The sequence below is a fragment of the Panicum hallii genome, chromosome 9 (genome assembly GCF_002211085.1).
Source record: "Panicum hallii strain FIL2 chromosome 9, PHallii_v3.1, whole genome shotgun sequence".
NCBI classification, from domain to species: domain Eukaryota; kingdom Viridiplantae; phylum Streptophyta; class Magnoliopsida; order Poales; family Poaceae; genus Panicum; species Panicum hallii.
In genome coordinates this window covers 6,648,118-6,663,220 of record NC_038050.1, presented here as the reverse complement: position 1 = coordinate 6,663,220, position 15,103 = coordinate 6,648,118, and the positions used below count along the sequence as shown (strand labels likewise).

The following is a 15,103-nucleotide window of genomic DNA, read 5'->3' as shown; positions in this document are numbered from 1 at the left end:
TTTAGTGCAAATATTTTCATGTACCAAAGTAACCGTACAGCTATTAGGCCGGACATTTTCGGGTGTCCAGCACCATTGGCGGCACGTGTTAGCTTATCCATTGCAACTGTAAAAGTACATTTTTACACAAGATACACAAAAGGCAATCACTTCATACGCGTTCAGTACTGTACTGTCTACAAAAAGATGGCAAAAATTCATCCATGCTGCTGGTGCGGGTTGCACGGCCCGAAAATTGGGTTAGATTAAGGGGCTTGAAAACCCCAATCCCGAAACCCTTGAAAACACTCGAATACTAGAGCGTGACGTGGCTTTTTTCTGTGGAAAAAAAAATACTAGCATGTGCATGCACCATGTCTCTTCATTCTTCAGGAACGAGACGCGCCGCGCAGATTGGGCCGGCACACGAGCACAGCGGAGCCAGCGCCCAGCGACACGTCCCGACCAGAAGTCCACAACCGACGAATTTTTTTTAAAAAAGGGATAAAAAAAAACTAAAATTCGAAAAAGGGGTGGCCGTTGGGAAAATTTAGAGAAATGGGTGCCTCCCGCCCGCTGAACGGGCGGGACGCGTGGGGCCCGGGACATCCCGCCCGCCCAGAGGGCGGGATGTCACCCGAGGGCCTCTTCGCAAATAATTTCTTCGCGAAGAGGTCCCTAGGAGGGCATCCCGCCCAACCAAAGGGCGGGATGTTGTGCTGATGGGCATCCCGCCCTTTGGTCGGGCGGGAGGTCCCAGCGAGTGCTCAGTCACAAGTCACAAGAGCACGACGACGCATGCTCTGCGTGCATGCATGCAGGGACTGGCTGGGTGGCCGGCTCTCGCTTCTTGCCCTCCACATCCCGAGCACGAAAGCATTCTGGATGAGCCCCTCGTGTCCTTCTCTTTCTCTCTCTCCTTTTTAAGACTTTTTTCTACAAGCCACTACAAAAGTTAGGCAATCTGTTATGCATCAACAGAAAAATTGCTATGCTTTAAGAGCTATCGGTTCATTTTTTTCGTTTCCCCTAGCCCCAACCTGCCCCAAAAATACCATTTTATCCAGCAAAAATCAGAAAAAAGAGAAAGAGAGGAGAGGAAGAGAGAAGAGGAAGCGGCGAAGCCCTGTCCACACGTCGATTTTGAGGTATATTCTCGTTCTAGCCATATAAGTACTTGAAAATAACTATAATTTAGGAAATATTTGTTAAAGTAGTTATGTTTTGAATAGTTTTAGTATTTTCATTTGTTTTTAGTATAATTTATAATCTGAATAGTTTAGAATCTGTAAAATATAATCTGAGAGTCGCTGAAATTTAGGATCGTCGTTCGTCGTTCGTTGCATCAAGAAGTGGGAGACGTCGCCGATCGAGTGCTAGTACGTCATCAGGCATCATTTAGTTGTAATTTTATTTAAACGTTGTTTGCTCATATGTAATATTTGCTGCGTTGAGATTCTATCAGACCTAGATACGTATTTGTAATATTTGCCGTATTGACTGAAGACACAATATTTGGATTCATGTATTTGTAATATTTGTAATGTTCATTATCATATTATTTTATTTTAAATGGCTTCATGTATTGTACTATCGTAATATTTAGATTCTACGTTGCAAACGTTATCGTTTAACTATCTTCGTACGAGTTTTAGATACCGTAATCTTCTTTGGAAAATTGAATTAAAATTTTATGTGCATACATAAGAGTATGGCGAATGAATCTTATATTTGAAAAAATTCTGAATTTCAAATAGTTTCTGAAACAAATAATCTAAGAAAAAATATAACAAAAATGGACTAGGAGCATAAGATTATAGGTTTTAGAACTTTATAGGTTTTAGAACTTTGACTATATATTAGATATTAAATAATATCACATTAGAGAATAACAATAGATTTTAATTAGAAAAGGGTTATAATTAGGTTTAGTTAACATTTCAAATTTGAAAAATTCAAGACAAAAGAAGTTAAATTTACATCAAATTTGAGTTTGAAACTTTGCACAAAGGTACCTAGAGTTTATAGAATAGTCATACCAAACTTCATAAACAACAAAGCATGAAATCCTAAAGTTATGCATAAACTTTCCTTAATCTTAGTTTTAAAATAGGAGTAAAAGTATTTTGTTTCAAACTAAACTCCATTAACAAAAGTTATAGAGTTTGAAATCTACTTTCTAACAAAACTAGTTTTGCTATTTTTGGATTTTTCTGTGAATTGTTACGAATTTTGGAAGCCAGAAAACACATACACATGAAATAACAATGCACCAGGAGGCATCCCGCCCAGTGGCCGGGCGGGAGGCCTCCTTCAGGGACCACTTCGCGAATGAAAAAAGTTTTGTTATTCGCGAAGAGGTCCCTGGAAATTTTTTTTGAGCATCCCGCCCTATGGTTGGGCGGGATGCTCCTTTCCGCCCTCCCAGCGGGCGGGAGGCACCCATTTCCCTAAATTTCTCCAACTGGCACCCCTTTTTCGAATTTTGTTTTTTTTTATCCCCTTTTTTAAAAAAAACTCAACCGACGCAGCGAGCCAACCAAAAGGCCCGCAGAGAGCGGCCGCGGGAGCGCACCAGGCCAGTTGAGTGAGCGAGCGAGCCGCGAGAGCCCGAGACATCGATGGCCCTGTCCACCCTAATCAGCGCCCTCCTCGCCGTCGCCGTCTGGTGCGCCGCCTACCTCGCCGCCGCCATCTCCTCCGCCTTCTAACCCGCCGCCCCTCGCCCCGCTCCCCGCTACTATTCCGCACCCTCGCCTCCTGCTCCCTAAACCCTACTTTAAACCCCCCTCCGCTCCGCCGCACTCGCGCCGCCATGGGGTACGCGCAGCTCGTCATCGGCCCAGCCGGGAGCGGCAAGGTGAGGGTCCCCCGACTCCCCGCCCGCTTCCTTTTCGCGATTAGTTCTCTTGAGGGGTTGCCGTGGTCGCGAGATGGCTTGTTTAATCGCCCGCGCTGGTTGGGGTTCGGTGCGAATCAGTTCGTCGCTCCGGTCGATTAGGGCTCTGATGATGGTGCTGCGTTTTTAGCTCCGTTTAGCTTTGACCCGGTATAGTTAGGTCCGCTCTAGTGGGGTTCCGTTTCTTAAATGAGGCGATTTCCTCTGCTCTATTTCGATGGTTGGTTCGTTTTAGTGATTCGAGGGATGAGGTAGCATTTTATTTTGCCAGCTGCATGCGTGTTGCGCTATGGTTGCGGTTGGTACACAGACGCTGAAATGGCTTGTTCTAATCAGCTGTTGATACTGTGCAGTCAACTTATTGCTCCAGTTTGTACGACCATTGCCAGACCGTGGGCAGGTCAATTCATATAGTCAATCTGGATCCAGCTGCAGAGCATTTCAACTATCCGGTAGATATGGGTAAAGTTTCTGTTTCTGGTGATAAAGTACAACTCCTGTGCATCTTATTTGCCTTTATTAGTGATTGCTCTTAATTGCCTTTATTTCCCCCCTCTCTTGCATTTTTGCAGATATCAGAGAGCTGATTTCGTTGGATGATGTTATGGAGGATTTTGGAATGGGACCAAATGGTGGCCTTATCTACTGCATGGAGTATCCTATTGTTTAACTAATTTTAGCGTGTCCCATACTCCCATGACTATCTTGAAACTGCTGGTTCAGTACATGTTGGTTTCAAAGTCATTCCCTTGCTTAGCTGTCCAAACAGAAGAACAACAAATTTTGGTTATGCAATCACTGGATGCTCCTTGCCATGAGTGCTGTGGGGTGGAATCACTCAAGAATTAAATTACCTAAGTTTTGATAGTGTAATTCTTGAAGGATATTGGATGTTCCTTATGTGCATGGTTTGTTTGAATAGGATGTTATGCTGTCAGTTGCTGTTTCCTTAACAACGATTCAGGCATCTTGAAGACAGTTTGGATGATTGGTTGGATGAACAGCTAGAGAACTATTTGGATGATGACTATCTTGTGTTTGATTGCCCTGGTATGTTCTCAGTTCATCTTTGTATGCTGTAACTATTTCCTAATAGTTGCACACTTTCTTCTCATGTACTATTCTTACCACTTGCATGAGTAACAAAAACAAGCAATTATCTATCTCTTCATAGCTATTATACTTGACTACTTGTGCATTAAGCGTGTGTGCAAAATACCATATTGAGTGACCTCTAGTGTGTTTAGCAATGCGAATGTGTACTTTACATTTTTCTTGAAATGAGATAATTATACAGTTAACATCACACAATATCAGTTAACAAGTTTCCACCTCTCATTTTCCCAGGCCAGATCGAACTATTCACTCATGTTCCAGTTCTGCGCAACTTTGTCGAACATCTGAAACGGAAAAATTTCAATGTTTGCGCTGTGTACCTTCTTGATTCACAGGTTCAGATCACTAATATAATTTTATTTGTGACATGAATAGAAATTTTATTGGCAGAGAAGATACCGAACTAAAATCCAAGCCTGACTTTGATTGTTTTTCTTGGTCTAGTTTGTCAGTGATGTAACAAAATACATCAGTGGTTGCATGGCTTCTCTTTCTGCTATGATTCAGCTTGAACTTCCTCATATCAACATCCTTTCAAAGATGGATCTGGTCTCCAACAAAAAAGATGTTGAAGAGTATGTTTCATTCTTTTCCTCGTTTACATAGTTGCAAATTCTTTTCCTCGTTTACATAGTTGCAAAGATTTGAACTGCCTTTTCTGAATTAGTATTTCAATATTTCTAGGTATCTAGACCCGAACGCACAGGTTCTTTTGTCACAGTTGAATCGACAGATGGCACCCCGGTTTGGCAAGTTGAACAAGTCTTTGGCTGAACTGGTATGCCTGCCATGAGCATCATACTTTATGAAAACATTTATTTTTGAAATATTATTATTCAACACCAATATTTGGCTGTGGTGACTGGAGGTCTGCTGGGGATGTATCAGAAAAATCAGATTCTGGGGGATTTCCACATATGTGGTCTCTTTCAATATTATTTTTTACTGGTGTTGATTTTTTCATCTCTAGCCTACCCCAACTTACTTGGACTAAAAAAGGTTTTGTTCTTGTTGCTTGTTTAATCTAGTGATTGTACCGTTTTCAAGGGGTTTATCTTTCATTAAGTCCATCTTCTCTACAGTGGAAACTTCGTTTTTATCTTAGAAGTTGCATTGCTTTAGCCAGGAAGTAGTTCAGTTTCTTGGTAGCCAAAGTCTCAGAAACATTGATATAAAGTTGTAGAGGCAGACATATTTTTTCATCTTAGCAAGCACTTTTAATCATTTTGTATGCTATTGACCTGTGGTTCTTTATTTTTGTGTATATGTCATGTGAACTAATCTGAGTTGCCGCTTGTCTCACTCATCAGTTTCATGTTTAATCTTTTATTGTTTGATTTTTCTAGTGCCCTCTTTCAGTGTTCTCAGCCTGCACTATTAATCTCAGTTCCATCATGTAGGTTGATGATTATAGCATGGTTAATTTCATACCACTTGACTTGAGAAAGGAGAGCAGGTAACACTGTTTCTTTCCCTTAGGTTGATGATTACAGCATAGCTAATTTCATACTACATTTATTTGGAAGACAATATTTTCATCTTTGCATCCTCAAAATTTCTGGTGCTGAAAGCACACACACATGACACCACTTCTGTGAAAGCCATGTTGAAATCCAAATCCAAATCATACCATGGGAATAAAATACTCCAAAACTGTCTGTTTGGAATGAAACTTATTGCTGTTTCATTTTCTTGTTGCCGACTCTGAGATTTCTTGTGCATTTCATGGCATGGGTGAACATACAAAACACCATTCTTTTTTTTACTATTTTATTGTATTTCCATACCCCCTAACTGCTCTTGTTTTTGCAGCATACAATATGTGCTATCATCCATCGACTCTTGCATCCAGTACGGGGAGGATGCTGACGTGAAGGTTAGGGACTTCGATCTTCCCGAGGACGACGACTAGGTATTTGATGCTTTAGGAACTGCAAACTACTAGTTGGTGGTGTCTTCTGTCTTGTGGTGAACCCTTGCATTGGGTTATTGAGTAGGCGTTCAAGTGGTGTCTACTTGATCTCTGTAGATGAAACAATGCAAACTCCTGTACGTTATGTATACCTGCTTGTGTGGCAGACAACTAGTTGCTGCTTGCAAGAAAATCCTATTCCAGAGTTGTTGGAACACCAGAAGTGAACTACCTTTGTGCCATTGATGGCGGTTTTCTTGACGATGTGCCTTCCTTGCAATGCTGAAGCGCAGGGCACTTTCATGCTACCGTCTCATGTAGGAAGCTACTGAAACCAGGCAGAAATCGTACAACCTTGGAACGTGTTAGGTACTAATTAACTTCATACGTGATCGTCAGTTATAAAGTGCGCTACATAAGACCTTGCACTGCATAAGCATAAATAAATCCACATAGCATGATGTACATTTTATGTTTTATCCAATGAGCGGTAGAAAGCTCGTGATCAAGTCTCAAAGATGAGACGAACAACTGGTCTCAACCTTGGCGGCCCGATCCCAGCAGGGAATCCATTCACTCTCAACCTGGTGGATCAGTTTCAGCCCCCAGGCAGGCTGGCTGGTCTAAGGCCATTGCCTGTAGGGTAGGAGTTTCAGGTGTTTCATTCTAATTAAATAAGCTATCACCTCAGCTAACATGACGAATGGTGAAGTATTCATGATGAGAGAGACGGATCAGTTTCATTAAAATGAAGCTCGTGCTCACTCTCCCATTGAGAGGCCTCATGTAGAGCTCCTCAACTCTCATTTATCACTTAATACAAATTTAAATGATATGCTAGCTACTCCTGGGATTGGATTGGCACCCAAATCCAATTCCACGGTATCCAATTGAAGTCCAACTAAAGGTACGGTCCTATCCAATCCGATCCCAGTAATTAGTCTGACATCCAGATCCAGTCCAATCCAACTCCCTGTAAATCCAAATCCATCGAATACAATCCAATTTTCAAGCAGACGTAGTCCACCCCTTCAACGGCGGCAAGCTCCATGCATCTCCCGCCGTCTCGTGCATCCTGCTCTCTAGCTAGCCTCGCTCTACGGCTACCATCCTAGCACCACGACCGCACGGCCATGACACGGTGCTCATGGCGCGAGGCCACGAACGTTCGAGATGGTCAGCGCCGAGGTGGAGGTGGGCGGGGACACGCCTGCTGTGCCTGCGGCCGATGTCCATGGCCGCTGCACAAAATTCCACCGCTAGGCAGTCAAGCAAGCACTAATACCGCCGTGGTGGTTGCTTGCATGTCTACAGTAAGTCCAATAGGAATTGGATTATCCTACTTTCTTTGTCCAACAAAATCCAACAATATTGGATCTAAAGTATATGGATGTCCATATCCAACTATATCCAAATCCAGTTGAATCCATGTGTAAAATCCAATTGGATCTTGGACTTTTCCAAATCCAATCCCAGGAGTAGGCAGGACGAGAAAACAAGTATGCTTGATAATCCAAAGTGCAAAAAAGACGGATGGCATGATGCCTAAATCCACTTATTACAATTATTGTAATCATTAGCGACCGCCAGCAATACATGGTTAAGTTGGCCCTGACCGACCAGGAAGTCATATACATTCTTCAACATTTCAAATTTGAGCTTTTCAACATTTGATTATTGGTCAGTCAAATACATTATTTCGCCAAACGAGGTCCTCAGATGGCATGAGACAGCCATACCATCCACACAGCCAGTAACCCAGAACCCACGCCAAATCCCTGCAGCCGGGCCTGCTCGTCTGCGCTCCAAAATCCAGCCCAACTTGTAAGCGTAATCTGGCAAGCTGCACCAAAAAGCAAAAAATCAGAGGATCAATACAAGGAAGCGAGCTTATAGTCCAACAGCTGGAACAAAATAGTAGATTATAAACAAGAACTGAAGTGCGATAGATTTTATTCAATAGTGCACAAAGTTAGCAGGGATAAGTTAAAATTAAAACTAATATTTCGACTAAGACTCTGGGAGCTAACATGAATGAATTGCCCTAATAGAAGAGTTGGCACCATAAGGCTTCTGCAAAAATTCTCGTTTACCAACAGTTGAAAATGTATTCACAGTACGACAAATAGAAGTAAGAAGCAGCAGATTAGATTGACCCACCTGCACTACGAACACCATTCCCGAGCATTCTGGAACATCCGCAGCCAAGGGCTGGGGCCACTCTTCTGAACCTGCCATTCTTTTGGATACCATGGATATTGCCACATCATGAAGCAACGCTCTGGGTGCGGCATCATGGCGAGGTGCCTTCCATCAGGGGAGCAAAGGGCTGCAATGCCTAGTGGAGAACCATTGGGATTGAAGGGATAGGTCTCAGTTATATTGTTAGCATCATCGCAGTATCGCACAGGAGCCAGATTAGACTTCACAACAGTAGCTAGAACATTTTCATCTGGGAAGAAAGCTCTTCCCTCGCCATGAGCACTCCAAACACCCAAGGCAGAACCTTCCATCCCTTTGAACATGATTGCAGGAGAATTCCCAATGGACACACTGGTAAACCGACATTCAAAACGACCAGACTCGTTGTGAATAAACCTTGGCTGGGACATATCTCCACCTAAGCCAAGAGGACCTCCAATATCTGATCCCGGCACCCAGCCAAGAAGAGCCATAAGCTGGCAACCATTGCATACTCCAAGGCTGAAAGTGTCTGGCCTATGGTAGAAATCCTGGAATTGCTGAACGAGGGGTTGGTTAAACCTGATTGATGCAGCCCAGCCTTTTGCTGAGTCCAGTACATCTGCATAGCTGAATCCACCAACAAATGCAATTCCACGGAACTCCGTTAGAGAGGATTTCCCAGCCAAGAGGTCTGACATTGTGATATCCCATGGTTCAAATCCAGCAGCATGGAATGCAGCAGCCATTTCCCTGTCACCATTGCTCCCTTCTTCACGAATGATAGCGACCTTTGGTTTCGAGGATGCAATCAAAAGATTCTCATCTGTGAATCTGGGAGTGAAAGACAGAGACCATGATGGCGACGTTCTGCTTTTCAGTCCTTCTTTCTCAAGTTTGACACAAGAGTTCAGGCATTGTAACTCCTCAAGCTGGAAGCTCGTTTCCTCCCAGAGATCCCTGAGATCTGAAGTTTTTTCCTTGAGATGCAGATTGCCATCAACAAAAACTTCTATTTCCGGTGAGCTAGTAACTTCTCCAATTACATTAGCGGAAATGCCTGCTGCTTCAAGCTTTTGCTTCACGACATTGAGATATTCTGAATGCACTTCAATAACGAGGCCAAGCTCCTCTGCAAAAAGTCCTTCAAGAAGGCTCCTATCTTCCAAGTCTATGTCCAGCTTTAAACCACAATTACCAGCAAATGCCATCTCAAGCACACTTACAATAAGGCCACCATCACTTATGTCATGGCCTGCTGAAATAAGACGTTGAGTGATCAGTTCCTGAATGGCCTCGAATACTTTCTTCAAGTACAGAACATCATCAATGTCTGGGCAGTCATTTCCGATTTGATCAAATGCTTGTGCAAGAGCAGAACCACCAAGACGGCGATTTCCTTTAGCGAGGTCAATATGCAGAAGAATTCCATCATTACCGAGCTTCAAATCAGGGGTTACTGTCAATGTTATATCAGGACATGTGACATAAGTACTAATAACCAGATTTCCAGGAGCTTTGACAACCTCACCATCACATTGAGCTGCCATGGAAAGACTATCCTTTCCCCCATCTATTGCAATACCAAGTTCAATCATGCAGTCAGCCAGTGCAACAGCTGCATCATACATATCTGCACCTTCACCGTCAAGCTTTGCAGCATACATCCAATTCCCGCTTGCTTTGACATCAGCAAGCGATGTAACCTTTGCCCAAACAAGATTAGTCAAGGCCTCCCCAACAGCAAGTCTAGCCATGGCCTTAGGATTAAGCAAACCCTTTATTGGTTGTTCTCCAATGCTGCAAGCACCACCTGTGAGGTCTGTGTATGTCTGTGCAATAACAGCCACATCAGCAAGCGGGATTTGAAGAGGCCCGACTGTCTGCTGTTGTGCAACAAGACCTGTCACACACCTATCAACTTTTGTGGTTAAGAAACGCTTCGAACAGACGGATGGGAGCCTTAATACTCGCTTCAGAGCATCCAGCAGTGTTACCTCTGGTGCAATGTCTAAAGGCTCTGTGACTTGAGAAACACGCTTGAACTCGAAGGTCTTCTGAGGCATATCTCCTAGAACTTTTTCAAGCTCAAGTTCTTCAACAGGGGTTGGAGGAGGGAGGCCATTCAACTTGGCATGCTTCACAGCAGCACTATCAATCAACACAATTTTTCCGCAGCCATCAATTTTCCCAATGACAGCCATTGAAACCCTTTCCCTCTGACAAAGCGACTCTAGAAGGCTTCTGCTCTCAGGTTTCACAAGTAGTGCATCCTGCTCCTGGTACTCAGCACCCCATATCTCCAAGACCGACAATGTGTGATCACCAACAACGATTGAGCGGATATCAATTTCAGCACCCTTAGGATATATTATTTCCTTCACAACATTACAATTTCCTCCTGCGCCCTGATCATGAATGCTGATGATGGGATTGTTCTCTCCCATTTCTGCACATGCCCTGACCACACGATACAATTTCTGTGCCATCTCAGCATCTCCACGCTGAACTGCATTGAAATCAAGCTCGGCATCGTTCTGGCCACTAACCATACTTGAGGCAGCACCACCACCCATACCAATTCTGTATGCTGGACCACCAATCTTTACAACTAGCATGCCAATTTCTGGATCACCCTTTGATATGTGTGCATGGTCAATTTGCCCAATAGCTCCACTGAACATTATCGGCTTCAACCACTCACGCCGCTCGCCATTTAGCAACCTCATCCCAAATGTTCTGGTATATCCCTGAATTAAAGGCTCACCAAACTTGTTCCCGTAGTCAGACGCCCCATCACTAGCATCAACAAGAATTTGCAATGGAGGGGCTAGGCTCACAGGGTAAGAAAATGAAGGGTCCTCCCAGGGTGCATATGAACTTTCAATTCGAAGATTGCCAACACAGTAACCAGCAGTGGAAGCAACAACAAATGAACCCTTTCCAGTGGCATGTGTGTCCCTTATACGGCCACCTGCACCTGTCTCGGCTCCAGGGTATGGTGCAACAGCACATGGAAAATTATGGGTTTCTGCTGTGAATAAAATATCAAGGTCCCGCATTATGATGGATAATGGTGAGGTGGAACCCGGAATTGTTGGGCGCAGCTGATTTACTGGGAATCCTTTTATTGCACTTGAATTATCCTTGAACCCAATGACAGAGTTATTGGGGTTGGCCTTCAGGGGTCTCTTCACTAACTGGAACAAAGTGTTTGGCATGGTTTCTCCATCTATTAAAAGCTTCCCATTAAAAAACCAATGCCTGCTGTGTTCACTATTGGATTGTGCAATATCAAATAGTTCCACAGTAGTTGGGTTGCGTTTGATATCATCTCTGAAGAGGTGTGTATAGTAGTCAATATCTTGTTTATCAAAAGCAAGCCCCATCCTCATATTTATTTCTTCCAATGCTTCTTTTCCCTTTTCAATGACTGGAACAACACGGACAGGTTCAGGAACTACATCTGATTGAAATGATGCGAGCTTGTTGGGATAAACGCACTCTGTCATTCTATCATGAACCAATGCAGAGAATTCTTTGAGCTGACTTTCATCAAGTGGGTCACTGCCAGGCTCAAGGCGCAAAAGATATCTTCTTGATCTCTCCAGTCGAGTCACCTCTACTAATGAGAGAGATTTACAGATTGACACAGCATTGGTTGAGAATGCAGTCGAAAATGTCATCCGGGGACCAACCTCAACAATGACAGCACAAGAACTTCTAGACACTTCCTCCTCCAGAAAGCTTCTAGTTTGCAACTTCTCCGGTTCATAAGTTTCTGCTAAGAGCCAGTGAAGCGTTGAAAGCTTCTCAGGAGTAAGTGGATTGTCCAATTGAATGTTGAAGCACTGTTCAGTCATTATATCAACAATATTAGCAGAAACCTTGGCCTTCACTTTCTTAAGCAGCTCCATGGTTTCACTTTCTTGAAGAAATGGTATACGGTACAAGTGAATTATTCCACCGTTCAATGACGAATCAGATTTCTCAACTAATGGACTGTCAAACCCCTTGGATACCACAGCGCCAGGAGATGAGGACATTCGGATATTACGAATCGTAAGTCTTTGTGCACATGGCCAACAAAGATGCTGTTGATGAAAGCAGTGTTGACTCATTCGCAGCCTTCTTGATCCAAGACTTCTAGCACCAATTATACCATATCGTTTTCCCTATGCAGAGAACGAGCATAAGAACAAGCTAATTGCAGCCAAAAAAAGTTGTGCTATTTCATAGATTGCATACCATATTTCCAGGAAAGCCTTCGGTGCGTAACAGATTGCTTGCCGTCATTTGGCCAGGTGATGCCATCTCCAACCCAAGGATTTTTAATTAAGAAATGAACAGGAGACCTGCACCATATTGGTTTGGAATCAGTGTTCTGTTGAGTCTACAGTAAAATTAAAGAATTCGTGCAAAGAAATAAATGCAGAGAGTTGAACATGGTGAAGCAAAGAAGATAAAATAATCATGATAGAAGAACATTTCTTTTTGACCCTCAGTCAATTTTATTTGTGATCTCAAGATTATGGTGCCATTATTTCAAATGTAAGGAAGGAAGTGCTACACTGCTACTAACAAACTTATGCAAAAGTGCAAAACAGTTCCCCAGTGAAGTAAGATGTAGAAACTTTATAAAAGAAAAAAAATCCTTCTATAAGTTCACTGTTTTAGTGCGCTTTACAGGTAAGTTCAAACTTTAAAGACTAGGGCGACGCCCTTCTCCTGAAAATGTAAACATCAAAACACACAGGAAGTGCTACAAAGTTGATTGCTCCTGTAAAATGGCAACAAAACTCTACCTACTAAAATCAAAAGAAACATTACTCATTTGATGCTACCGGACAGGGTTGCTGTTAGCAAACAGAGCTGCTAAGCCCGGAATAATAACATGCAAGCTGACAACCGATAGTTGTTCCTAGTTTTACTGCATATATTATTGGTAGTTCGCGGAACAATTGCACACAAGTGTCCCCGAGTGCTGGCCTCACGACAGCGACGCCGACGCATAGTTAAAAAATATCTCAGTTCCAACCATCAGGGTGTCGGAACCACTGGACACTAACCTCGATACAAATTCTCACCCTCCAAGCTATTTTGATCAACAGCTGAACCTCGAAAAGAAAACTGCGAAACAGACTCGCCGCCAGTCTGCTAGCTAGCAGTACTCACTCAACCCGTCAACCGCGCAGCAGAGAGCAGACAAACCGGAAACAATGCAACGAACTTGACGGATGGGAGAAGGGAGCATGGGGTTTGGATTCCGTGGCTCTCGGTGCAAAACGAACTCCCAGCAACAGCAGCCCATCGAGGCAAAGATAGGTTTCCTTACCAACGAACGGCGCAGGAACCAAACCGCCAGTCCAGCCGGGCGGAGGACGACGATGGCGGCCACGAGGAGAGAACTCCTTGGAGGCGGGCGGCGCGCTCCGCGCCCTGCAACGGGCGGAGGCCGGGATCGTTCGCCGGCGGCGCCGAGGCGTCCGGGACAAACTCGCGGGGAAGACGGCACGAGCAGCCGCGGCAGCCGCCGCGAGCGCGAGCGAGAGAGAAAGGGTGGAGGAGAGGGGGGGTGTGGCAGGGCAGAAGATGCTCACATTGTTGGGCCAACCCGCGCGCGCCACTGAGCCCACGACAACAAATTCGGCCTCGGCGCCGGGGGTTCGGCGGCCTGGTTTGGCCCAGTTTGGTGACGGTACGGATGGTTCGCCGGCGCCGCCGGCGGAGGATTTTCCTGGGACGTACCGTGATCCGTGAATAAATATTCTCGCCAAGTATCCCCCAGACAGACACGCATGCAACAGGGTAAAACTTTTACCGGATCATTTTTTTTCTTTTTTTAGGATAGGATGAGAAGGGGATTCGCGTTCGCCGGTCCACAGCGAAGGCAAGAAGCTAGGCCGTCTGGCCGTGTTCCGCCAGAGCTGCCCACCGAGCTCGCTTCGGCTAGGCACACGAAAAGACTCGGCAAGTGCCGGCGGCGCGTACGGTCTCACTCGGGTAAGCAACCGTGGAAACGCCCCTGGGATCACCACCACCAGCTCCACCCCTGGCAAACATCGTGCAGACTTCGCGCGGACATCGGGGAAAATTGCCGCACATTTCCAAGCACATGCGGCCACGTTCGCCGCCTATAAACGCACGCAGCACCGCGCGTACGTGCCAGGGAGGCCTGTTCATCAAGCGGCAAAGAGAACGGCAGCCGTGCTGCGTCTCGGCGATCTCGACCAATCGAGAGCAACAAGTCGCAGCTTCCTGGCCATGGGCGCCGGCGCGAGGACGTCGAGCTGGACGCTCGCGCGCGCGCTGCTGCTGCTGCTGGTGCTGACCTCGGCCACCGCGGGCGCGCACGGGGCGAGGACGGGGCCGCGGGGCGGTTGGGCGCGCGGGCACCGCGTTCGCGGTGGCCTGGCGGCGGCGAGGAGGTCGCTGCTGTCCAAGCCGGGGCCTTCGTGCTGCACCCACGACCCCAACACGCGGGGCAGCTCGTGCTGCCCGCAGCCGTTCCCGTAGCACTCAGGCCTAATGCCAAGCCGTTTCAATTTGCCTCCCGTGCTGCGTTGCAAATTGTCCGCCTCTCTGATGCCTGATCGATCCATGTGTAGACAGTGGACCTACAGCATGTATTGCATTCGGTTCTCGTTGTTTCATTCCCTCATTCAGTACGTGTCCCTGGCAGGAATAGCCATAGGCTTGCAGAAAGTATACACACGCAGAAAGCATACAGTTGTCGTGCAATCTACCTTTAAGATTTTTTTTTGAGAAAAAAAGATGAGTTCATGTTCATCTTTGTTCCTTATACATCACATCACATTTTACGGTCACCATATAAATCTGAACTGCGTACACGTCACAGTCGCATACGCATGGAGTGAAATGGCACGGGAACATGGCATTGCCAAATGTTCAGTTCTCGAAAGTGCCCCATGAACCAGTAAAGAAGTTCATCCCTTTTCCCAGAATGTGCCACGACCCCAGGAGCTGACCCCAGCTTCACTATCCCAGCGATGTGT

The 15,103-nt window shown here is 45.2% G+C and overlaps 2 protein-coding genes across 3 annotated transcripts; one reads left to right on the top strand and one right to left on the bottom strand.

The window, feature by feature from the left end:
- Positions 1-2,532: 2,532 nt before the first annotated feature.
- On the top strand, positions 2,533-6,137 carry LOC112878080 (GPN-loop GTPase 3). Of its 2 annotated transcripts, XM_025942480.1 has the most exons (9): positions 2,534-2,839; positions 3,232-3,340; positions 3,451-3,532; positions 3,843-3,928; positions 4,226-4,329; positions 4,439-4,569; positions 4,679-4,772; positions 5,395-5,450; positions 5,807-6,137. In XM_025942480.1, exons 1-9 carry the CDS (start codon positions 2,795-2,797, stop codon positions 5,904-5,906), a joined length of 807 nt encoding a protein of 268 aa, XP_025798265.1. In that variant the 5' UTR covers positions 2,534-2,794; the 3' UTR covers positions 5,907-6,137. The 2 variants fall into 2 exon arrangements, with proteins under 2 accessions (XP_025798266.1, XP_025798265.1); XM_025942481.1 differs by lacking the exons at positions 5,395-5,450; positions 5,807-6,137 and adding an exon at positions 5,474-5,765 and having other exon boundaries at positions 2,533-2,839.
- Positions 6,138-7,425: 1,288 nt separating this feature from the next.
- Positions 7,426-13,639, bottom strand: LOC112873807 (probable phosphoribosylformylglycinamidine synthase, chloroplastic/mitochondrial). The gene is made up of 4 exons (XM_025936867.1): positions 13,423-13,639; positions 12,336-12,442; positions 8,067-12,262; positions 7,426-7,749 (listed from the first exon to the last, which is right to left on the bottom strand). Exons 2-3 carry the CDS (start codon positions 12,399-12,401, stop codon positions 8,072-8,074), a joined length of 4,257 nt encoding a protein of 1,418 aa, XP_025792652.1. The 5' UTR covers positions 12,402-12,442; positions 13,423-13,639; the 3' UTR covers positions 7,426-7,749; positions 8,067-8,071.
- Between the last annotated feature and the right edge of the window lie 1,464 nt (positions 13,640-15,103).